Source organism: Nomascus leucogenys, chromosome 6, assembly GCF_006542625.1.
Source record: "Nomascus leucogenys isolate Asia chromosome 6, Asia_NLE_v1, whole genome shotgun sequence".
NCBI lineage: Eukaryota > Metazoa > Chordata > Mammalia > Primates > Hylobatidae > Nomascus > Nomascus leucogenys.
Genome location: NC_044386.1, coordinates 37,883,825 through 37,910,280, shown reverse-complemented (window position 1 = coordinate 37,910,280; position 26,456 = coordinate 37,883,825). Strand labels below are relative to the sequence as shown.

Genomic DNA, 26,456 nt, shown 5'->3' with positions numbered 1-26,456 from the left:
GGAAGGGGCCAGAATCATTCAAGAAAACGTGTAACTGCAGGAAGATGAGGAGCTTGTTTTTCTCTCAAAACACAATTATTTGCCTTCCACATCCTGTGCAGCTGCTTCCCTGGCAGCCTCCAACTAACCTGTGGGAGTTTCCACTTTAGAGCCTAAAACAAATACTGACTGCAGCAGTTCTTTATGACATTGGCCTTCCAAGGAGCTTGAGAAGATCCATCTTTATCAATTTACTCCAGCAGGTAAGAAGACTATGCTGTCAACTCCAATTTTTAATTTCAACCGGTTTTCTGTTTTTAACATCTACCACCTGATTTCCACCCCCATTCAGATCTGCAGAGCTCCAGAGCCTCTGGTAAAGGAAAATGAAATGGAAGCTTCAAGCTGTTTTCTCATTCTAGGTACGACCAGCATCCAGAAGGCTTTTAATAAAAATGTCCCCAAGTGATGATGATGACAATGGTAAAAGGAGGGCAAACTGTCACATTAACTTACTTTCACACACAGAAACACACACACTGTTTCTTTAACTCACAGTTTTCTGTGCCTGCCACTCTCCCCACAAGTTCCCAGGAGGAGCAGGACGGGAAGAATGGCCAATGATGCCAGGGTTCCCACGACTGGGATAGGTCCAGGGAGATAAAAATTTTCAGTTCTCAAACCAAGGAAGTCCCAGGAAAACTGGAGTGAGTTGACAATCCTAAAAATAGGAAATTTCTTTTTTTTTTTCTTTTTCTGGTATTTGAGATTATTTGAGTCTGTGTCAAACCAAAGTCACCCTTTTTCCTTCCTGGTCGTCTCTTAGTGTCTACACTTCTTTAACCATCAGTCACTCCATCTTTCTTTTTCTGTCCTTCACTCTATCCTTTTTTATCTTGACCTTACTAATGTAAAGTCACCTGATTAGAAGGCCTGACTTGGGATACACGGGGGGGCACCAAAATCCCAGGGTCAGAATCCAAAACTATGCTCCCATACAATCCCTGAGGAGGAGGGACAGCAGCAATCCAATACCTCCTGCACTTCTGCACTCCCCCAAATACTACATCACTTCTACCTCCTTGCATACCTTTCTGTCATGTGTATGCATACCTTTCTACTTCTCTCCTGACTGGCCCCTTTGTCTCTATACTTTCTTCTTCTCCCCGACCTCTGCCTAGCTAACTAATTCACCTTACCCCTGATGCTTTCTAGAATAAACCACTGTCCTCCAACCAGGCCTTTTTTCACCCCTCCTTGCTTCAATACCTGCAGCTCTCACAGCTGGGGAAGCATCACTGCCATCTCTTCCTCCATCTTCACATGGTGTTCTCACTGTGCCCCATGTCTCTTCTCCTTTTCCTGTAAGGACACCAGTCATATTAAATTCAGGCCCACTCTAATAACCTTCTTAACTTCATTATATCTGCAAAGACCCTCATTTTTAAATAAGGCCACATTCACAGATGTGAACAGAAGTGGCCTAGGCACAGCAAGCTCTCTTAGGAACCAAACTGCTTAATTAATTCTGTGATGCTGAAGAAGCATGGACGTAATAAAATCAAATTACCAACTGAAGAGTGCCTTGGATAATCTTCATGATGAATTTCCCTCCTCCCATTCACAAGTATTTTACCTAGGATGAAGAAAATGAGTTCTTACAGCTCTAGTGTTTCTTGAACCTGCAGCCCATTCCAATCCTGGAGAGCTGATGGAATTTTTTGATGAACAAATAAGAAGTAATAATGAAGCCATTCGAATGGGAATCTTGACTTTGTTAAGATCGGCTGTCAGTGCTGATGGTAAGCAAGAGGGTTGAAGCCAACATGGTTTATTTCATGCCAAGAAGCAGACTGAAGCCTATGCACTCTCTAATCCTATCCTACATCTTTTGGATGCTTATATAACATCATGTGCAAATGAAACTCTGTCTTCTCAATCTTCCACAATCTACAATTCCTTTCAACAGGCATCTTTAGTTACTTCTCTTCTTCCGTAACATTTATGGATGCACCCAGTTGAGAAGAATGAGAAGAATTTTTGAGAATTAAGGTTAGAATTTAGAAGCTCTTGTAGGTTGATTAAATGGTCCAATATCAAGGGGTGTGTGGGAGGGAGTGTACAATTCTCTAGAGACTGATACGTTTACAAAAAAGCAGAATTTAATGAATTGCCATATTTTATTCCAGGAAGTACATATTTTCATAACATTGAATGCATCTTACAATTGAATGCACCTTTAATTATAATTAGCCACTATTTTTTGGTGCAATATGAAATAATGGTGCATGATAAAATTGGTGATATCTTAGATTTGCTAAAATACAAAAATTCATTTTTGCATAGTATGATATAGTTTTTTAACACTCGGTTAGCACTTTGATTTACTGAAGAATCAGCGGATGAATATGAAGCAGTCTCACAATATTTAGATCTGATCCACCAGGAATGATATATTGAAACCACTATGGAACCTAACATTTTAAACAAAATGAAACAAATGTAATAAGAAACAAAGAAAGCACTGGACATCATTAAACATTTGGAAACAAAGAGGATGGGAGGGAATTGAAAAAAAAAATAGGTTGTTAAAAACAAGAGACTTCGCAATTATGTGCCTTAATTCTAATAGCTTTTCATCAATCCTAGAACATACTGTACTTCGATTGAGTCAGGCCTCTCAATTTCTCCCTCTGTCTTTCAGAGCCCAGGTTGAGGGATCACATCATTTCAATAGAAAGAACAGTCAAAATCGTCATGGGTGATCTCAGTACAAAAGTAAGAGAATTAATGGAAACTTTTGTCGATGGTAACTTTAAGAATAAATGAAATCATTTTGATTCTTTAAGGATCTACTTATGAGACTATTTTATAAAGAACTCTGTGGTCAATTCCATTTTTAAAAGAACTCCATCTTTTCCAAAAAGATAAACTTCATCAAGGTAGAGGCCTAAAGTACACACAGCTAAAGGACATCTCAGTGAAAAGATTTTTGCTTATTTAAAATAATTGTAGGAAATCAGTGGATTAACACATGAGTAGAATAAGAGCAAAGAGACTGTATCTCACTATGCTAATGCACTTCAGATAGTTTAAAAATTACTTGTTAATTATAAAGATAATGTATCTTCATCCAGGAAATAATAATCCCTAAACCTTGGTCTTAGCATAGACATCCTACTTTCCAACCAGACACTACCTAGAGCAAGTCATGCACATAGTGGATTGCTCAATATTCCTGATTATTTGATTAAAGTGTTCTAAGGCACAGTGGCTCACGCCTGTAATCCCAATACTTTGGGAGGCCGAGGTAGGTGGATCATTTGAGGTCCGGAGTTCGAGACCAGCCTGGTCAACATGGTGAAACCCCATCTCTACTAAAAATACAAAAATTATCCAAGTGTGGTGGCTCATGCCTGTAGTCCCAGCTATTCATGAGGCTGAGGCACAAGAATCACTTGAGCCCGGGAGTTGGAGGTTGCAGTGAGCCCAGACTTCACCACTGCATTCCAGCCTGGGCAACAGAGTAAGACTCTCTCTTAAAAAAAAAAAAAGTGTTCTATGTTAGAAGTTATAGAACTTATACTGGGAAAACAAGAAACATTATCAAATATATTTTTGTAAGAATACCACATTTTATTTGGAATAAAATGCTAGACAGAAGCCAATTAAGATGAATAAATTCTTTTAAGAAGCTTCGACTGCCAGTGACAACGTTTAAAATAGTAAAAGCTTTGCAATAAAAAGCAATAGAGTGATTATACAAAAAAACCTGGCCTAGTAACTGACAAAAGACAAAACAAGAATTACGAGAAGAGTTTAGGATAGCATAAAGAGCATAGATCTTTGAGGAAGGCCAACTCCCCAGGCAAAAATAGAGAAAAGGTGTACCTCTTCTCTAGGTAGACTACTCAGAGTCTTTATGCTAATTGTTTTGGCCACCATATAACTCTGCTTCCCTGTTCAAAATGGTTTTTTTCTTCCCACTCTCTTTTCAAAGACCTGTTCACTAAGGGATTGGTTCTCATGTTTCTATTCTCCAGAGAAGCAACATAATAAATGAATTAAAACCAAATTATTATATATACTATAATACAAGTTCATAAAAGTTCACTCTAATTTCTAGGGCCAGATATATTTCAGAATTGACAAGTTTTCAGCTTTTAGAAAAATGTTACTCTGATAGAAACCCACAATCGAAATCCATGAATATTTCTGCAAGAAAATTAATGCATACCCACGCAGCATAGAATAAGATTACAAATAGTTTTAAAACCATTCAGTTTGGGTTTTGCCACCAAATGAGTTGGCACTAAATTTAAGAAACAAAATTCCAGTTTTCATAGTTGTTTGGACTTTGAAATTGTGAATAAGCAGTTGTGGGCCTGTAGTTCAATCTGTTATCTGTCATTGAATATTTTAAAGGTGAAGCAGTGTTTTAGCCCAAAGTTACCCAACAATTCATAATCTATAGTGATAGACAATATGTCTTTGGGAGCCAAGGAGAAAGATTTTGGCTAAAGAGAGCATTTCTGGTGACTCATTACCTATCAGTCACTTTCTGCTCCATCTATTTATACACGTTGAGCATCACTAATCCAAAGGAAGTATGAAATGCTTCAAAATCCAAAACTTTTTGAGCACCAACATGACACTCAAAGGTCATGCTCAAAGAAAATGCTCATTATAGCATTTCGGAATTTGGATTTTCAGATTAGGAATGCTCAACCAGTAAGTATAATGCGAACATTTCAAAATCTGAAAAAAAAAATCCAAAATTTGAACATTTCTGATCCCAAGCATTTCAGATAAGGATTATTCAACCTCTATTAACATTATTCAATTTATGTTCCTTTTTCAAAAATGTTCCCACTTAATCATCCTTAAGATTATAGAATAAAAGAAGTTAAATTTCCCTTCTGCAAAACATAGTAAAATGTTGCTATTGCATTGTTCTTACCCTAGATAAGAAATTCTGTTCTTCTTCTCATCCAAACCATGTGTGAAAAGTCCTATATTGAAGCTCGGGAAGGATGGCCATTGATTGATTATGTCTTCTCCCAGGTTGCAACATTGAACAGGAATCTGGTATGCAGAGGCTACAGTTTTGAGTGATGCACTATAAAAAGTACAGTTCACTCAACTATGTTTCTTTTTAAAAAAATGATTAGGTTCCTTAATCTGTCACAGGAGTAGAGTAAAAAATTAAATAAATTTTAAAAAGATTAAAAATGACTAGAGTTCAATTAAATAACTGATTTTGAAGTAATATTTTAATCTTATCACTTTTATTGATAATTTTTACAGCCTCTAGTTTTCTGTTCTTTTTTTTTTTTTCTAAAATGACCTCTAACTTATAATAAACACAAGATAGTTTAAATCAGTTTTCCCTAAGTTAACCCAGCCACCAAAAGCTTGGATTGGGGTTGTCTGAAGAGGGGCACAGAGACTGGATTGCTTCTGAGAAAGCAATAGAGATATCAATACTTGCTGCAATGGTGTCTTAGTTCATTCAGGCTGGTATAGCAAAATACCATGGAGCAGTGAAGTAATTCTATGAAGTGCATTTCTAAAATAGCACACTTCTGAAATCATAAATAAGTTTATTAGGGTTCTAACCCTTTGCTGTACACAAACAGAAATGTATCTGTTATATGAATGAGAAAAAGCTGTATGCTGATGGAGCATGCTTTTAAAATCCTTTAAAAACACTCACCATATATAAAGGGAAATAGCATAAAATGATGTTTTATAAACAAAAAATATTTATTTCTCACAGTTCAAGATGCGGGGAAGTCCATGATTGTCTAATGAGTGCCTGCTTCCTAACAGATGGTGATTTCTCACTGTGTCCTCACATATTGGAAGGGACTAGCTAGCTCTCCAGGGTCTCCTTCATGAGGGCATGAATTCCAAACACTAGGGACTTTCTCTTATGACCTAATCACCTTCCAAAGACCACACCTCCTAATACCATCACCTTGGGCATTCAGATTTCAACATATGCATTTTGGGAAAACACAAACACTCAGATCACACAATTGAGGTCAGCTTTCTTTGGATAAATAGGCTAAAAAATATGTGCTTATGTTCTCTGTGATTTTAGCAAATTAGTTACAACTGAAATAACAGTTCACTCCACAAAGAAGCATGCTTTGAAAATTTTGCCCTGAAGAAAATGGCAAAGGCCCGAGAAAGAGAGGGGATATCTGCAGTTGAAGGAGCCTCACAATTTCTGTTTCTCTCTTTTAGCAAGGGTTGTGTTTTCCAACTAATTCCTCCAAGGGGTCCTTTCAAACAGGGATTAGATGTTGAAGGCCAAGATTTCTGGGTTCCATGAGCCCCTTAACTTGAGTGACTACATCCTCTACTCCAGAGTCTAAGAACACACCCAAGGAAAGTCAGAGGGGACCAACCTTAGGAGTCATTAACAAGTCACCTGTTTGATCTTTCTTGAAGGAGAAACCAGTGAAAACTAACTTTCATGAGAATGAAAAGGAAGAGGAATCTGTCCGAGAAACAAGCCTTGAGGTCTTAAAAACCCTGGACCCACTGGTCATCGGAATGCCTGAGGTAAGGGGTCTTTTGTCACCACTTACAGTTACTTTGATCACCTTCTTAAAGCCCAGCCTGTGTAAGAATAAAGACATGAGTTTGTTCTCCATTTGTCATCAGCTTCTTGATGCTCTGACTAGAGGAAGTGTATTGCAACGCTGTGTCCAACACATAGTGATTCCTCAAAAACAGATGTTGAATTAATTAATATAAAGTATCTTACATCTGGATAGTTCATGACAATTTATATGTATATATTAATATACTATTTCTCTTCTTCCTCTAATGCATACAGTAATATGAAGTAGTGGTTTTAATGCAACCGATGCCAAACTTACCCTATTCCATCTGGGAAAGTGTTAAAAGCAGCCATTCTCAGGCCTCACTGGAGACCTGATCATTTGAAACTCAAGGGGAAGAGCCTTGGAATCTGTAGTGCCCAGAAGTACATAGCACAGCCAGAAGACAACCAACAGACCACACCATTTAAGTGGTAGATCAGAGGCTTCATCCACGATGATATGTGGTTCCTGAGTTATCTGGGATATTTACTTAAAATGCAGATTTCCAGGTCACATACCAGACCTACTGAATCAGTAGCAGCTGGACATAGAGACCAAAAGTCTACAATCAACTAAGTTCCAATATTTCTGATACATACTAACGTTTAAGACCTTCTGATACAGAAGTAAATGATGAAAAAAATAACCTAGGGTCAAACCCTAAAGGGCCTGGAATGCCAAACTTTTACCTTATGGTTGATAAACCAATGAAAATTTTAAGCAAGAGCTAAACATTTAAAATGATAATTGTAGGGAATCAGCAGATTCACACGTGAGTAGACTAAGGGCAAAGAGACTATATAGGAGATCAGATGCAACTTGTAGGAACTACAGCAATGTCATTGCAATACAAATGAGACATGAAAGGGCACGAGACATCTTACAATGAAAAAAGGACTGAGTCTGGTGATTAAATATAGATGACAAACAAGAGAGAAGAGTACAAGTTGACACCAAGATTTCCATTAGGACAAGAGAGTTTTCTAAGGGACATAAACCATACTAAAGAAACCACAATGCTTCACACTTCCAGAGCAGGCAGGTCAGAGCCTGAAGCACAGAGGACAGCAGCAGCCCATTCACTATCCTCTCCCAAGCTTCTCAGCTGGGGCAGTCACACTCCAATTCTGGAGTTTGGGGAAGTACTTGGGGGATTTTTGGTTGTCACATTGACAAGAGGAATACTGGCACTTTGTGAGTGGGGCTTAGGGATGCTAGCATTCCCCTAGTGTCTCGAGCAGTCCCTCACAACAAAGAATTGTCCTGCCCCACATTCCAGCAACATCCCCATGGAGAAATACTGACCAACACTCACTACAGCTAACACCTGAAAATCAATGTGCTGTGCAGAGGCTTCATTTAATGATCTCATCTTGACTTGGCCCGAAAAGCAAAATAATAACAGGAGAAAAGCTTCTAAATCAGAGAAAAACATGCAGTGAGGACCAGGGAGAAATAATGGAAAAGAATAAGTAATGCCCTATTTTCCACAGGTGCTATGGCCAAGGATCCTGACTTTTGTGGTACCTGCAGAATACACAGAAGCTCTGGAGCCCCTGTTTAGTATCATCAGAATTCTGATTATGGCAGAGGAGAAGAAGAAGCACAGTGCCAAGGAGTCGACAGCACTTGTCATCTCTACGGGAGCTGGTCTGTACACTCATAAACACAGAAAAGCTTTTCTATTATGAGGGATCCATTTCCAGGAAGGCTACAGTGCTTTGACCTTAAACCCAACCCCAATCTCTAACCCCTACAGTGATGATGAAAATTGCTTTCTCTTTCTAGTGAAACTTCCTTCACCACAGCAGCTACTGGCCAGACTTCTGGTGAGTGAGTTACAAAGAACCAAAGTAGAACAAATTTAAGCTGATAAGGACAATTCAGTTCCAAATAAGTGCTAATATAAATTATATAGATACTCCAAACAAAAAGAAACACTAAAAAGGCATAATAAATTTTCTGCTATACTAGTAACATTCATGAATATTTATTATTGACACGATTACCTTCCCACTCTGAAATACTTGTTAAACTTTACTTATAATTTTAAAGTAAGCAGATACGGAATCTCATTCATAAGTACCATCAAACAAATTCCACACTTGTTGTTTGGATTTCCCATCTCTCTCTTTGGCCCCATATGGATGACTTACTCAAGCACTATTTCCTTGTGCTTTTATTTAATTAATTGATATATTTAAGTGTTAGTTCTTTCCACTTATTTTTGGTTGGTGCTTTCCATGTATTTTTTTCACCTTCATCTTCAGGGAAAAAGAAATGGGAGAAGGGCTATCTAAGTGTTAGCTTCATTCTAGAATAAATAAGAATAGACTGTGATGATTTGTTAAAAGATTATCCAATGCAGAAATCAAAGGAATTGGAACAATGGTAAAAAGGAAAAAATAAGTGGGGCTTTTAAAGGCCCCTGAAATTGATGAGCTCTTTCTCTTCTATCCTTCAGGTAATATCTATGACTGCCAGTTTAGGGGAGTTACGTGGGGCTGGTGCAATAGGGCTTTTGAAGATACTGCCTGAGATAATTCACCCAAAATTGGTAGACCTATGGAAAACACGTTTACCTGAGCTTCTGCAGCCTCTGGAAGGTACGAGGGAGTGGGGCCAGGTCTTTACCCAGGGGGGCAAGAACATAAAGAAATGATGCACCATTTCTCTGTGTAAAGCCATTATTGCTCATTTTAGGCAATAAAAACGATGAACTTGATATGCAAGGTAGATAGCTATTTTTTTCTTCTTGACTCCTTATGTTCTGTTTCTCTGCCAATATTCATACTACAAGAAGACTTAGTAGGTAACATTCTTAGCAGGAATTTTTAATTTTGCTCTCGTCTTTTTCTTGTATCTAGAGAAATTCTATTTTAGCATTGTTCTAAAAAGTTATTAATCGTGTTAGAATATCAGAATATGGTCATTTCAGTAGTCATCGAAATCAGCAAAAAGCCTAGATTTTTATGATGGATTGAAGACCTTCTCTCTACCTAGCACTTTAAAGTTGCCAGTGTAGTAAATTTGATCTCAGATAAGCATTATGAGCAAAAAGAAAGCTTAAAATAGAACTCTAGCATCACTGGAGGCCTGGCAGGGGAGAATTTGAGTCTTGGGGTGGTTTTGTTTTTTTGCGATTATTACATCAATTTTTGTTTCTAGGAAAGAATATCAGTACCGTTCTATGGGAAACCATGCTGCTTCAGGTAAGGCTGGCTTCTAGAATAATTGTTGATAATGGCATGATGAAATCAGTTGAAGTTACCCATCCTAAATTAAAGGAACTAGATTCCTGAGGATAATAAACAAACTCTTCTTTTCTTTGGGAAAGAACTAGAATGTTGGAAGTGATCACTTAAGGATAATGTTCTTTAAATAGCCATAATTTGAACTACAATCTTAAATCCACTTGATCAAGTTTCACACAGTTTTGAAGATTTTACTTAGCAATATTTTTCCTGTGTCTTTCTTAAATCTTCTCTAATTTTCAAGTTTTTACTTCTTGCAACTTTATTCTTTTAACAGCCACATAATGAAAAGCAGATGAATATAATTTCCACTTCCATGCCCCTAAACACAACTGTATTTCCTCTTCTATTTGTGGCTCAATGTCTTTTTCCTAATAACCAAAAAACAAAGGGCCACATTTTATCCCATTTCCAAAAAAGAATTTCCTCTCTCACCCATGAATTTCTTGGAGCTTTACAACTAAACAGCACCACAGGCGATACCAAATCCCAGAAATAGTAAATTGCAGACAGGCAGTGGACATTGGCTTTACAAAGATGTGACTTCAGAAACTTGCAGGAGGGATGAAGCCCACAGACAGGGAGCTTTTAATATAGAAGGTTTTCAGTTTATAAGGCACCTACCTAGGAATTACCTATGGCTTCTTAGAAGAGTCAATTTTCAATGATCTCTGCACAGTACTCCCTCTGCCTCCTATCTCCCTTCCAGATTCAGAATCTCTAGGGGTGGTACCTGAGAAATGGCATGTTTTAAAGGTTTCCATCAGTGATTCTTATCCAATATAAGATTTGAACGTGACTGCTCTACTCTCCTGGTCCTCAATTCTAGGATCCACCTCTCCTCCTATATTTATGGTTCTTTTATGTTCCCTTCCCTCTCCCAAAATTCCTACCAGATTTCCTTCTGCTACCATTTTAAAATAACTGTCTTTACTAAGGAGAAAAATATTTTTTTTCTAGTAGGAAGTCTTGACAACAGTTCCTTTTCATCTTCCAATTTTGAATATTTTCTGGTCTTTTTTTTCCAAAACTGCCTGCACATGTCTTCTTCTCTTAAATTTCCGAAACTGTTTAATTCCTTTAAAGAACCCATGAATGAGCTCCTATTAAAAACAGGCATACACGTCCTTTCATTGGTTTTGTTTGGCATTGTGTCTTTTTCTAAGCTTAAAGTTGAAAAAATGTAGGAGAAATAATATATATATTGCAATGTGTTTGTCCAAAAGAAAAAAAAACACCTTTCTATGTATTGTTCAAAAAAGAAGGACATGGGTTCAAAGGATTGATTGTGACCCTGTCTCACAGGTATCAGTAAAACCAGGAATCTTTAGTTACTAGAGTTGAAGTTTGCAGAAATGTACCTGTACATCAAAATGTGCCTGTTCTTTAAGACATTTAATTCTTGATTCCAAAAATCTCCATCGTGTTTGGGTTTTTTTTTTTAGTATGTAATCAGTTAAATTAACATCAACAAATGGAGTTTTTCCAAATCTACCGAAACTAGAAAAATGCCAACTTTAAGTTTCAGATTGGATTAGTTTCTATTTTAGGTCTTTTAGCAATATTTATTTAAACGAAGAAAAGGAAGTTGCTTTTCCGCATTCTGTGTATCTTATTCTCCGTGTAAATTCAGAACATATCAGGAAATGTTTTTTAGAATAAACTAAGAGGAAAGTTTCAAAGGAATTAGTTATTTTATGGAAAAAGGAATTAGTTATTTTATGGAAAAAGGAATAATACTATTTAAAATATATTTAAACTTTTAAAAGATAAAATAACCAAAAAAATGCCAAGAAAGCACATGAAACAGTCATATTCATATCTATCTTCCACCTCCTACAACAGTTGCTCAAAGAATCCTTATGGAAGATTAATGATGTGGCCTGGACCATTCAGCTGACTCGGGATTTCAAACAGCAAATGGGCAGTTACAGCAACACCTCCATTGAGAAGGTTGGTTTTTCAGTTGAGGGGGAAACCTTAGCTTTTACCTATGATCCAAAATGGCTGCTCTAGCTCCATCTTGTCTGTATTACAATCAAAGGGAGGGAGGAATATTTTAAAAAAAAGAGTTCCCTCTTTTTAAGGCCACTACCTGAAAGTTGAATATGACCTTCTCTGCACCTCACTTTTGGCCCAGATTTACTCATATGGCTGCAGGTATCTGCGAGGAAGACTGAGAGGTAGATAAGATAGATATGCGCCTGACTAATATTCAGAAGTTCTATCTAGAGGAGGAAGAAGAATAGATACTGGAAGGCTAACAGCAGTGCTTAATGTCAGCTTCTGTCTCGGCTTCCATTATGCCAGTCTTGTGAGGCTGGCTATCAAAAAGAATCTACTACAATTTAACAAAAGCTTATAGCTAAAAGAATACTCAAAAGCCAGTTCTAGGAAAGGGTGCCCAAAGAAATAGGTTTTAATTTCCAGTGACAAAGAGGTATGGCCATGGATAACAATGATTAAAGGACCCACAGCCATGTGTCAGTTAACAGGACAAATCAGAGCAATAAAGTATTTTTCAAACATTATTCCTTTCCATGTTTTTAAAGTCAGTTCTTCTATCCCTCTGTCTCTAAATGGCCCCTACCTAAGCTTCCACCTTGTAGCCATCCATTCCAAATGGGGTTTGGAGCCAGTTTCCCCTTATTACTACTAGTGGGGCCTTAGGTAAATTATTTTATCTCTCTGGATTCTCACCATACTTATCAATAAAATAGAAACAATACCCACCTCTGAGGGTTGTAGTAATCGGAGAGTTCAATGAGATAAAGTATATAAAGTCCCTGGTAAAGTGCTTGACATAGGGAATGTGCTCCATATAAAAGTAGCTTTGATCATGGTCTTTATTATGCTAATACCATTCATAAGTTTATTTTCCTGGAAAAATATTTAAGTTTCTCAGTTCCAGTACTCAGTATTTCTTTCCACAAAGTATTCATTATCAATCTTCAACTCCCATATGTAATTTTCAAAATTCTCCTCATCGATCAACTCTCTAGTTTGGTGCAGAGTACTGATTCTCCAAATGGGTTTACCAAACCTGCCAACACACATTAGGAAAATTTGGCAAGTAATGCTCCATCTTCTTATAACACAAACTAGCTCTGTGCACCTCATGTCATGCTATTTATTCAACGGCTTCCAGACCCGCAAGATTACTCTAGAATAATGGTGGCACCGGTAGGCAGAGCAATGTAAGTAATTAGCTGCCTAGATGCTCTCAAGCCTTACACTGAACAAGAGTAAAGTAAGAATGTACTAATTAGCTTTTGCTGCATCACAAACTACTCCTAGTGGTTTAAAATAACAGCCACCTATTTAGCTCACAATTTTAGACTTTGACACTTTGGGCTGGGTTCAGGTGGGTAGTCATCTAATCTCAACTAGGCTCACAAGGTATACTTGAGGTTGGCTGGTATATGATGATTTTTTTTTTTTTTTTTTTGAGATGGAGTCTTGCTCTGTCACCCAGGCTGGAGTGCAGTGGCGCAATCTCGGACCACTGCAACCTCTGCCTCCCAGGTTCAAGTGATTCTCCTGCCTCAGCCTCCTGAGTAGCTGGGACTACAGGCATGTGCCACCACACCCAGCTAATTTTTTTTTTTTTTTTGTATTTTTAGTAGAGATGGGGTTTCACCGTGTTAGCCAGGATGGTCTCGATCTCCTGACCTCATGATCCACCCACCTCAGCCTGCCAAAGCGCTGGGATTACAGGCGTGAGCCACCATGCCCAGCCTATGATGCATCTTAACTAGCACAGCTGATTTATGTTGCTGTTGTTCTCTCATACGCTAGCAAGCTAGCCCAAGCTAAGTCTCAGGGTGATAGCAACAAAGCATGAAAGGACTCTTGAGGCCTAGGCTCAGAACTGACCCGTTATCATTTTTGCCACATTCTATTGGCCAAAGCAAGTCAAAAAGCCAGCCCAGATTCAAATAAATGGGAAAATAGACTCCTTTTTTGATTGAATGAGCTGCAACACCCCATAGTAAGGAGACATGGACAGAAGTAGGATAGAAAAGTTGCTATTTTTGCACTCTACCACATTTTCTCCCAATGCTAGGCTTCTAATTTCTTGGATTCCATGTGAAGCCTCAAAGCAGGAATGTACTATGCACTGGACCAAAATCCACAGAGAAGCAACAGGTCAGCAGGACTGGGAGGCACTAAGACTAACATTTTACACCTAAGTCGAACTTTCCCTTCATGACATCAATTTTTTCCTGCAGCACAAGACTTTCCTAGACTCTTTCCAGTCTTTCCCCCAAGGTGGGCTTAAATAGACTTTAGCAGCTTTGTCCCCAATTCATATTTACTTCAGTATTGTACACAGTTTCCTCCACTATAATTTCCTTATTATAGGGACTTTGGCCTGAATAAGTGAAAGTGGGGTGGATGCAACCTGGTCAGATTCTCACTCTGATTGAGGCTACTGTCACTCTGGGAGTTGAGATAACAGCAACTGCTCCACCTCTTTTTAACCTTATGCCCTCCTCTCATTTCAAGCCAGACTGATCTGCACATTACTCCTGAATGTACTAATTTAACCTGGTCTGTGTCTATTAGAATTTCCTGTCCTCCTGCTCCACAGAATTTCCTATTGTCAATAATAACCACTCATTAGGAACAGTCCTGCCAGCTGTGCAGAGTCCTTGAACTGCACCACCCACTAGCCAGTTTTGTCTCTTGTGTGTGACAATATGGGGATTCTAAATAAATGCCAATCTGATACTATATAGCTAGGAATGATTTGAACCTTATAAAACAAGTTAAAGCCATCTTCAAAATAACGGGTTGGGCATGGTGGCTCATACCTGAAATCCCAGCACTTTGGGAGGCTGAAGCAGGCAGCTCCCTCGAGGCCAGGAGTTTGAGATCAGCCTGGCCAACATGGTGAAACCCTGTCTCCACTAAAAATACAAAAATTAACCAGGCATGGTGGCACACACCTGTAATCCCAGCTACTCAGGAGGCTGAGGCATGAAAATCTCTTGAACCCAGGAGGCAGAGGTTGCAGTGAGCCAAGATCGCACCACTGCACTCTAGCCTGGGCAAACAGGGCGAGACCCCATCTTAAAAAAAAAAAAAAAAAAAAACACCCTCTTTTTATTGAGCATGTCCAATGAGCATTTGTTGAGCACATATTAACAATCAGGAACTATACAGTGGAAATAATGAATAAGACCCTCTGCTACAATGAACCCAAATCCTAAGCATGGAGACAAGCAAGAAAATAAAAAATTACAATGGGGAGTGAAGTATATTTTAGTGGCAGGACACCAGGTAGAGAGGAATATAGGAGGGCACAGATGGAGGGCAGAGCCTGGAGGAAGGAAACACTCTCAAGAAGAGAGAATACTTGAGGTACATGGTTATTAAGTCACCCCAATTTCTTTCCTTCAGATGATTATTTTAACTCTTTCCACTTTTCATCAGAGTCTTGCTTTCCAACCTTTAAAATCCTGTTGCTTATCTTTTGTTTTCCAGAAATTCCTTTGGAAAGCCTTGGGAACCACCTTAGCATCCTGCCAAGATTCAGACTTTGTAAACTCACAGATTAAGGAGTTTCTGACTGCTCCCAACCAACTGGGGGATCAAAGACAGGTGGGACCCCTTGCTCTCAATTTCCTCTTATGATGATAACAACACAACTAATCCTACCCACAAAACCTCTGACAGCTTTTACAATAATGTTCTACTTAATCAGAATTATCAATTAATACACTCAGAATAGCCTAACAGAATTTTTCAGAAAAGTTAGGCTTTTCTATTTAAAAATCAATACTTCATTTTTAACCAAGTTTATGAAAATATTGAAAAATGAATTTCAATAATTCTTACCTAACCAGACCTTGGCTTGACTTAGAGCATGATTGTGAGCATCAAAATTATTGAATTTACAAGCTGAAAGTTACTTATAGACTAATCTAGAGAGAATGTAAAGATCACCTGAAGTGCTTATGCAAAGCTCTACCTACTTCCTACCATAGCCTGTGGCTATAGAGCATATGTAAATGTGGAGGAAGGAGAAGATGTGTATTTTGTTGTTGTTGTTGAGACAGAGTCTCGCTCTGTCACCCGGGATGGAGTGCAGTGGCACGATCTTGGTTCACTGCAAACTCTGCCTCCCAGGTTCAAGTGATTCTCCTGCCTCATTCTCCCGAGTAGCTGGGATTACAGGCATCTGCTACCATGCCTGGCTAATTTTATATTTTTAGTAGATAGGGTTTCGCCATGTTGGCCAGGCTGGTCTCGAACTCCTGACCTCTGGTGATCCACCCACCTCAGCCTTCCAAAGTGCTGGGATTACAGGCGAGAGCCACCGCGCCCCGCTGAAGATGTCTATTTTTAAAACAAACAAATAAACCAACAAAAAATAGTTCCCAGGCTGATAAAGACCACCAGTATAAAAAAAGTATAGTGTGTTATACTTTCTCCTCAGAAATTATGAGATATTTAGGGTTCTTTCTCACACATTAAATGGCCAGAAACCACTAGACTTTACTGAACTTTTGAAACTGCTTTTATATTACTATTACTTCCTTTTTCTTGTCAGATATTATCATTTATTGCTGTTGGCACCATCTCTAATATCATTTTTTCCATCTTTGTTCTGGTATAAGTTAGGAAATAAAGTAAGTTGATTTTAGATCTAAGCATATAATAAGACTCTCATTCAAGGTCTGAGGGTTTCACAAACTTTAAAAAATAAATCATGGCCGGGCACAGTGGCTCACGGCTGTAATCCCAGCACTTTGGGAGGCTGAGGCAGGCGGATCACGAGGTCAGGAGTTCGAGACCAGTCTGGCCAACATAGTGAAACCCCGTCTCTACTAAAAATACAAAAAATTAGTCGGGTATGATGGTGTACACCTGTAATCCCAGCTACTCGGGAAGCTGAGGCAAGAAAATCACGTGAACCCAGGAGGCAGAGGTTGCAGCAAGCCAAGATCGCACCATTGCACTCCAGCCCGGGCAACAGCGTGAGACTTCATCTCAAAAAATAAATAAATAAAAATAAAAATTGTGACGTCCAACTGAGCTCCTCAAATACCTTTTTTACTTTAAGTCCTTGAATATGTCTTACATACTCAAGTTGCTTTATAAATGACCTCTGGATGAATAAAGTGTTAACACGTGACTTTCATAACCCACTGAGCCTACTTGGTTTTCAATCTCCTAAGCATAATGCTTTCAATCATGTGAGGCCAGAGTTCCGATTCTAGCTTCATACTAGAACGATTATTATCTAGACTCTACAAGAATGGTCTAGTCTATGAGTTTTCATGATGGGTCTGGCAGGGTTATGCGACTGAATGACATATAACAGGTTTCAGGAACAAATTGCCATGAAGGAACTCTGGTGAAATCAGCTTTGGACAAGAGAGGTGGGGACAGAGGGGATATGTAACCTAGGAGTGTGAAACAAGAGCTGCCAACTTTCAGAAATTTAACCTCTTAAGATACAATAAAGTTTCAGGAACAGAATGAGTCTTTAAAAGCATCAGTCAATTCAAGCTGAAAAATACCTCCATTAGCTTCCCAGCGATCATAGATTACAAGTCCAAAATCTTGGGGATGGCCTAAAAGGCCCTACTGTGACGAACCCCCCACCTCCTGTCTGACTCATTTTGCACTGCTCTCCTCCCTAACTACTCACTCAGCCCTCTCAGCGGACTTCGGGAGCTTTGCACTTACCTTCTCTCTGATTGAAACTCTCCTTTCCAGATAGTCTAATGGCTCACTCCCTCACGCATTTCAAGGCTCTGCTCATTGTCACCTTGTCCATGAGACCATCTCTGACTATCCTAAAATAGGATTTTTAAAATAAAAATGCAAACTTTCCCCAATCCTCACTACCTATTCCTGCCTTACTTATCTTCATAGCACTCATCACCATCTGCACACTGTATATTTACCTGTTTACTGAATTGATGTGTTTACTTATTTCACTTCCCTGTTGCTTCCCTGTCAGTTCTCCTGGTTGTATACTTCCCAAAGATGGGGACTTTGGTATGTTCTGCAAACTACTGTACCCCCAGCACCTAAAAGGGTACCTGGCACATAATAGGTGCTCAGTAAATATTTGTTGAATAAATAAATGGTTAAACTCAAAATGTCATACCTTTTCTGATTTTAGGGAATAACATCTGTTTTAGGATACTGTGCCGAGAACCATTTGGATATTGTTTTAAAAGTTCTTAAAACATTCCAAGATCAGGAAAAGTTTTTCATGAATCGATGTAAGGTAAGAAGAATCATCTCCTTCAAAGTTCTCAGTATTGCAACGCCAGACAACCCTGATTTCTTCAGCGAATATCCTTTCTTATATTATACTTACTCCTGTCCCCAGGTTCTTATTCCAGGTCAGAACTGTCCAAGCCCAGTCTTTATAGGATGATTAGCTATATGAAAAGTCTACTTTATTTTCTCTGACCCTAAAGCTGATCTGGAAGATCCTAAATGCACTCTGCATGTGTCTAAGTTTGTCGCTCTACCAACCGCTCAGCCCTCATGAGTAGCTCCTCTCATGTATACTCTGCTTCCCCTGAAGGAAAGGAGCCTGATAAGTATATAATTAACGAAAGCTTCTCCCAGTTACCTCTCTGAAGGCCTGATCATCCCACAGGACCATCCTGGCTGTTTACATTTAAACAGGCAAGAGTATATTCATTTTAGACTTATTTGAATCATCCCAGTCCAGTTTCTTATCCCCTATAGTGGTCCATGGGATTAGGAAAAAAATATGAGAGAAAATAAAACTCCTTCGGTCACATTTTTCGTGTCTCCCTTTCCCGGTCTTCAGAGCCTTTTTTCTGGGAAAAAGAGCCTGACCAAGACAGATGTCATGGTCATCTATGGAGCTGTGGCCCTCCATGCTCCCAAGAAGCAACTTCTCTCCAGGCTTAATCAAGATATCGTATCCCAAGTCCTGTTTCTTCATGGCCAGTGCTCTCAGGTAATGCCCATTGCATGGCTGCCTCCATTTCTAGGCTGGGGTTCCTAAAACTTGCAGGGCTCAGTCCCTGGGAAGCTTTTTTCCTTCCCAGTCTTGGGTATGTTTTCATCAGCAGCATGAAAACAGACTAATACAGTAAATGTCTCATGGATTACTATGCAGCCATAAAAAAGAATAAAACATGTGTTTTGCAGCAACATGGATGGCTGCATCCTTCAGCCTCAAAGGATACAGGCCAAAAGAAAGATAGGTAGGAATGGTATGTTTGGGAAATGAGAACATCTGGGAACAGAAAAATTTATTTTAAAATAGCATCAGGTAATCTATTTTCTTTCCTAAGGCCCTGAACAGTTCATGTCCTACCACTGCTGTGATGCAGTGATTGTCCCAGATCAATCGTATCCGTAGTGATCTCACCCTTGTTTGAACTTAAAACAGTTACTCCTGTACTATTTTAGGGCACCTGGCTTATTACTTCCCTGTAATAGTATCAGAAGTGTTAGCCCATGGTATTTCTTTAACTTTTTATATGATAAGACTTACAAACTACCTTGAACAGTGTCTCACAAATAGTAAGTGTCATATACATATTTTAAGTGAATAAAATATGTCATTCATCAAGCTATTCAGTTCACCTGTGTTGCACTGTTTTCCCCTCCACGTTCATCCCAGCCACCCTGACCCTCCTTGATGCTTCTCAAACATACCAAGAATGTTCTACCTTCAGAGCCACCAAACTGAGTTGAAATTTATCTGATCATTCTGTCTTCCATAGCATTTTATTTGTATCTTTAATAAATTGCTTTATACATATTGTGAATTCACCTGTTTTGCTGACAAATACCAGGCTGGCCACCTAAGAATCACATAAGAATCAAGTATAAAATGTAGCTTCCTAGAGTTTTTTTCTAGGGAAGTTAGTTTAGTAGGTCTTGGGAAACTCTGGAAATCTGTATGCTTAAAATTTCGAGTGATTATTTATAGATCGATGTGGGAGGCTTTCATAGATTATGTGCACATCTGCTTCTCCTGTTAGATTGTCAGCACCTTGATGTTAGGGACTCCTTTAGCTTCTCATCTGTGTCTCCACAAACCACGTGTTGATGCATAAGTGCTCTTCACATTTATTCGTATGTACATGTGATAAGAATAGACTCATAAGGACTCACAAAATTGTAGTCATCAGTATATGCTAGTGGAAGGGTATAGGGTACTGATCCTCACATCTTAGTTGCATAAGAATTGCCTGGAGAGCCTGTCAAAAATAGAGATGTCTAATGAATCACAGTCTTCAGAGCTGAATCACTGAATTTGTATTTTCAACATGCTCCTCAAGAGTTGATTCTGATGCCCCCAAAATCTGAGAAGCAATGATGAGAATAGAAAACATAATCAAATTTGTTTTATGTTACATTAGCTTATAGTCAATCATTAGAGACCAGCCTGAGCAACATAGTGAGACCTCATCTCTACAAGAAATTATTTTTTTAAGCATGTAATCTCAGCACTTTGTGAGGCCAAAGTTGGAGGACCACTTGAGGCCAGGGGTTTGAAACCAGCCTGGGCAAAGTATCAAGACCTCATCTACAAAAATAAATAAATAAAACAATTGCCCAGGTGGGGTGGTACATACCATTAGTCCCAGTGCACTCTAGCCTGGGTGACAGAGCAAGACCTTGTCTCTAAAAGTAGATAAATAAAAGAGGAAAGAAAGTAAGGATGATTAAGATAAAGATTACTGTACACTTTCAGGGTACAGTCAGTTCTGCTATAACAAAACATATACACAAGATAATATAGGTAAAAACATAAGGAGGAAATGAGGCTGAGGCATAACACTCAAAAAACTCCATCAGTGATACACTCTTTTTAGTTTAGAAGCCCCTCCTGGACAGATTATTTCTTTTCATAGATCTGAACAAAATTATTTCCCATTGAATTTTTTTTCAACTTTTAGATACAGGAGGTACACATGCAGGTTTGTTGCATGGGTGTATTGCACCCAGGTAGTGAGCATAGTACCCAACAGTTAGTTTTTTTTACCCTTGTCCCCCTCTAATAGTCCACAGTGTCTTGTTCCCATGATTATGTGCTCAATATTTAGCTCACACTTATTTGGTTTTCTGCCCCTGCATTAATTCTTAGTATTATGTCCTCCTCCAGCTCCATCCATGTTGCTGCAAAAGACACGATTTTATTATTTTTTATGGCTGCATAGTAATCCATGGTATATTTACTGTATTAGTCCATTTTCACTCTGCTGATAAAGACATACCTGAGACTGGGAAGAAAACAATGTTTAATGGACTTACAGTTCCACGTGGCTGGGCATGCCTCACAATCACAGCAGAAGGTGAAAGGCATGTCTCATGTGGCAGCAGACAAGAGAAGAGAGCTTGTGCAGGGGAACTCCCTCCTTTTTTTTTTATTTTTATTATTATACTTTAAGTTTTAGAGTACATGTGCACAATGTGCAGGTTTGTTACATATCTAACCATGTGCCATGTTGGTGTGCTGCACCCATTAACTCATCATTTAGCATTAGGTATATCTCCTAATGCTGTCCCTCCCCACTCCCCGCACCCCACAACAGTCACCGGAGTGTGGTGTTACCCTTCCTGTGTCCATGTGTTCTCATTGTTCAATTCCCACCTATGAGTGAGAACATGCAGTGTTTGGTTTTTTGTCCTTGTGATAGTTTACTGAGAATGATGGTTTCCGGTTTCATCCATGTCCCTACAAAGGACATGAACTCATCATTTTTTTATGGCTGCGTAGTATTCCATGGTGTATATATGCCACATTTTCTTAATCCAGTCTATCGTTGTTGGACATTTGGGTTGGTTCCAAGTCTTTGCTATTGTGAATAGTGCTGCAATAAACATACGTGTGCATGTGTCTTTATAGCAGCATGATTTATAGTCCTTTGGGTATATACCCAGTAATGGGATGGCTGAGTCAAATGGTATTTCTAGTTCTAGATCCCTGAGGAATTGCCACACTGACTTCCACAATGGTTGAACTAGTTTACAGTCCCACCAACAGTGTAAAAGTGTTCCTATTTCTCCACATCCCCTCCAGCACCTGTTGTTTCCTGACTTTTTAATGACCGCCATTCTAACTGGTGTGAGATGGTATCTCATTGTGGTTTTGATTTGCATTTCTCTGATGGCCAGTGATGATGAGCGAAACTCCCTCTTATATAATCATCAGATCTCATAAGACTTATTCACTATCATGAGAACAGCACAGGAAAGACCTGCCCCCATGATTCAATTACTTCCCACCAAGTCCCTTCCACAACATATGGGAATTCAAGATGAGATTTGGGTGGGGACACAGCCAAACCATATCTATGTATAAATGTGGGGTGTGTGTGTGTGTGTGTGTATCTCCCACATTTTTTATCCAGTCCTCCATGGTTGATTCCATGTCTTTGCTATTGTGAATAATGCAGCAATGAACATATGAGTGCATGTGTCTTTTTGGTAAAATGATCCATTTTTTTACTATATTCCCAGTAATGGCATCACTGGATGGAATGGTAGCTCTGTTTTAAGTTCTTTGAGAAATCTCCAATCTGCTTTCCACAGTGCCTGAACTAATTTACATTCCCACCAACAGTGTATAAACATTCCCTTTTCTCCCCAGCCTCACCAGCATGTGTTTTTGTTTTTGTTTTTGTTTTGCTTTTTTTGTAATAGCCATTCTGACCAGTATAAGACAGTATTTCATTGTGGGCTTGATTTGCATTTCTTTGATGGTTAGTGATGATGAGCATTTTTTCATGTTTGTTGACCACTTATATGTCCTCTTTTGTGAAGTGTCTGTTCATGTCCTTTTTTCACTTTTTATTGGGGTTGTTTGTTCTTTGCTTGTTGATTTGTTGAAGTTCCTTGTAGATTCTGGATATTAGACCTTTGTCAGATGCATAGTTTGAGGATATTTCCTCCTATTCTGTAGGTTGTCTGTTTACTTTGTTGATATTTTCTTTTGCTGTGCAGAAGCTCTTTAGTTTAATTAGATCCCACTTGTCAATTAAATCTTTAATCTACCTTGGGTTAAATTTGATACATAGTGAAAGGTAAACTTGGGTTAGTTTTGATACATAGTGAAAGGTAAGGGTCTAGTTTCATTTATCTGCATATGGCTAGCCAGTTATCCCAGCAACATTATTTATTGAATAGGGAGTCCTTTCCCTATTGCTTTTTTGTTGTTGTTGTCAGCCTTGTCAAAGATCATATGGTGTATGACTTTATTTCTGAGTTTTCTATTCTGTTCTATTGGTTTATGTGTCTGTTTTTGTGCCAGCACCATGCTCTTTTAATTACTATAGCCTTATAGTATAGTTTGAAGTCAGGTAGTATGATACTTCCATCTTAGTATTGCTTTGGCTATTCAGGTTTTTTTTGTTGGTCTGTATGAATTTTGTAATAGTTTTTTTTCTAATTCTGTGAAGAATGACATTGGTAATTTGATAGGAATACCATTGAATCTGTAAATTGCTTTGGGCAGTGTGATCATTCTAACAATATTGATTCTTCCTATCTGTGAGCATGGAATGTTTTTCCATGTATTTGTGTCATCTCTGATTTCTTTCAGCAGTGTTTTGTAGTTCTCATAAAGATCTTTCATGACCTTAGTTAACTGTATCCCTAGGTATTTCATTTTCTTTGTGGCTATTGTAAATGAGATTATGTTCTTGATTTGACTCTCAGCCTGGACATTATTGGTGTATGAAAATGCTACTGATTTTTGTACATTGACTTTGTACCCTGAAACCTTACTGAAATCATTAATCAGTTCCAGCAGCCTTTTGGTAGAGTTTTTAGGGTTTCCTGTCTATTAACTCATTTTGCCAGTGAATAGGAATCTTTTTTAAAAAAATTAAAAGTACTGAAATGCTACCCAAAAAATGGCATTTTACCCTGAAACACTTGAAGTCAGTTGTGAAAGTTGGAACTTCCTATGAAATGGTAAAAGGAATGAGGGTTATCTGAAATCTAATGGACTGTTGTAATACCAGATTTGGATGGGAAAGGATCATAGCACACAGTGGACTGAGGTAGCTGGTAGATTCATGGGGTGTGTGCATGTGTGTGCTTTGAGTATTCCTACGTGGCTCAGTTCAACTGTGCACCTTTCCTCTCACAGAGGAAACTGCACACAAGCAAATGTGAATTTAGCATGTACTAAAAGTATTCTCTGATACAGTATGTCAATTTCATTGGAACAAATCTGCATTTTCAACACAAATGTTATAGCAGAACTCACTGTACCCACAGTTCCAGAGTTAGCTGCCCTTTGACTTTTCATTTTATAGTTTTTCACTTCTCATTTCCCTAAGAGCCTTTACCCTTTTTCCTTACCAATGTCTGTTGAGCCTCTTTAAACTAATTGTGAAGGCTGAAAACAGAAGACTCGAAGTCTCTACCCTGCCTTATGCAGCTTACTCATGACTCACCTGGGGGAAAGACTCTGCAAATGTACAAGGTCTTACTTTAAAAATCGAAGAAGTGAATTGCCCCGCTCCCCTTGGCAAGACCCCCCTTGGCAAGGCTCTACCTCCTGCTTTACTATTGTCCTTCAGGTTGATGGGTGGGTCCTTTTGTTGGGTTGGGTGTATCTCTGACTGCTACTCATTGAGTATCTAATTTTGCCTTTGATTTTTTTTTAGGTTCTGGGCATGTCTGTGATGAACAAGGTAGGAGATATAGATAGATAGATAGATAGATAGATAGATAGATAGATAGATAGACAGACAGACAGATAGATAGATAATGCCCTCCCGAAGTGTGCCAAGCAAAGATGTCCTTTTGATTTGATTCCAGTTGAAATGTTTCCAACACGTAACAATCCAATTCTGAAGTCAGAATCAATGATCCTAATCCAGGGCAGAACAAGGAACTATATTCTGGTTCCAGGGTCTTTAGAAGTTGAGCTACATTTTTCAAACTTTGGGTTGTGACCCACCAGTTGACTATGAAATCAATTTGACAGGTCACAACCAGAAAAATTATTTAATGAAATAACATAGTACTTTACATATAAAAACTATAACTATTATTTCTGTTATATATTAAACGTATTTGGGGCATATAGGTACTAGGTGGAATTGTAAACTGTTTCCTACTGTTGTTTATGGTCAAAAAGGTTTGAAAGCCACTGCTCTAGAGGACCTTCATTCTATTGTGGGTGGTAGGGAGGAAAAGTGGCCTTTGTTTCTCACTTTCCCTGCAACTTAGACCCTAGTCTGGAGTAGAGATGGCAAAGGAAGCAAAGATTCTCACTCCTGTCTGGGAACATATTTCAAAGCTAGGTCACATGTTAATAGACCTGAGTGTGGTGCCTTAGACCTTGACTTGCATTATAAATGCTTTTGCTTTAGGACATGGATCTGCAAATGAGTTTCACAAGAAGCATCACTGAGATTGGCATTGCTGTCCAAGATGCTGAGGATCAGGGGTTCCAGTTTTCCTACAAAGAGATGCTGATTGGTTACGTGCTGGTGAGTGTGCAGAGAGGGAATAAGAAAGGCCCTGAGTATTCCATTACCGAGAGTTCAGGACTATCTTTTTAAAAAGTGAATAGACTTCACCAGTCCCACATAACAGATCTCTGCCTTGTTTATGACCCAGGGCACCCAATGGTCCGATGAGGTTGCAGCTGCATCTGGTAACTTTCCTGAGCCTTTCTGAAACATTTAATCTCCTTATTTATGTTGCAGGACTTCATTAGAGGCGAGCCCCTGGATTCCTTAGCTAGCCCTATTCGGTGGAAAGCCTTAATCGCCATTAGATATCTCAGGTAGATAATTTTTTGTTGTTTTCATTGAAAAAGTATTTTCCCCCTTATCCTCCTCCTGATCAACTAACATCTGTTAGTGCAGACTTCAGTACACACTCCCAAAACTGAACACAGTTCATTAATGGGAGCTTCAAACTGGGGCTTTTTCTCCTTCCAAAGAGTTACGGATCTGGCTGAGAAATTGGTCATTTGAGGACTGACAGAGAATGAAGAGCTACTCAGAGGAATTATATGTATTGATATATGAGGACTAAAATTTCTCTGCAAAAGGAAATTCCTCTTTCTAGATCTTGGCCTCCAGGCAAATTTTAATCTTTCAATTAAGATCTTATGAAAGCCCTAATCACATTCTAGCTGGTTAGCAGCAATAAACCTAAAAAGAAAATAATTTTTGGCACATTTTAAAAATAATATTTTCACCCTGCAGTAAAAGAAATAGAAGTTAAAACCACAATAAGATAGCATCTCACGCCAATCAGAATGGCTATTACTAAAAACTCAAAGAAAGATGCTGATAAGGTTGTGGAGAAAAGGGAACACTTATACACTGCAGCTGGGAATGTAAACTAGTTCAGCTACTGTGGAAAGCAGTTTGGGTATATCTCAAAGAACTTAAAGGAGAGCTACAATTCAACCCAGCAATCCCATTCCTTGGTATATACCCAGGGGATAATATAAATAGCTCTACTGTAAAGACATATGCATGCATATGTTCACTGCAGCACTATTCACAGCAGCAAAGACGTGAAATCAACCTAGATGCCCATCAGTGGTCAACTGGATAAAGAAAATGTGATACATTACACTATAGAATACTACACAGCCATACAAATGAAT

The 26,456-nt window shown here is 38.7% G+C and overlaps 1 protein-coding gene across 1 annotated transcript in view; it reads left to right on the top strand.

Moving 5' to 3' along the window:
- Window positions 1–26,456, top strand: part of MROH2B (maestro heat like repeat family member 2B) — a 64,426-nt gene that overhangs the window by 14,513 nt on the left and 23,457 nt on the right. The window contains exons 8-24 of the mRNA XM_003274384.2: window positions 150–242; window positions 332–401; window positions 1,668–1,781; window positions 2,684–2,757; window positions 4,945–5,067; window positions 6,439–6,552; window positions 8,090–8,246; window positions 8,385–8,425; window positions 9,061–9,202; window positions 9,765–9,808; window positions 11,696–11,803; window positions 15,341–15,457; window positions 17,994–18,101; window positions 18,660–18,812; window positions 24,490–24,516; window positions 25,201–25,320; window positions 25,540–25,619. Coding sequence (XP_003274432.2) covers window positions 150–242; window positions 332–401; window positions 1,668–1,781; window positions 2,684–2,757; window positions 4,945–5,067; window positions 6,439–6,552; window positions 8,090–8,246; window positions 8,385–8,425; window positions 9,061–9,202; window positions 9,765–9,808; window positions 11,696–11,803; window positions 15,341–15,457; window positions 17,994–18,101; window positions 18,660–18,812; window positions 24,490–24,516; window positions 25,201–25,320; window positions 25,540–25,619 — 1,685 coding nt within the window. The remainder of the gene's footprint in view (window positions 1–149; window positions 243–331; window positions 402–1,667; window positions 1,782–2,683; window positions 2,758–4,944; window positions 5,068–6,438; window positions 6,553–8,089; window positions 8,247–8,384; window positions 8,426–9,060; window positions 9,203–9,764; window positions 9,809–11,695; window positions 11,804–15,340; window positions 15,458–17,993; window positions 18,102–18,659; window positions 18,813–24,489; window positions 24,517–25,200; window positions 25,321–25,539; window positions 25,620–26,456) is intronic.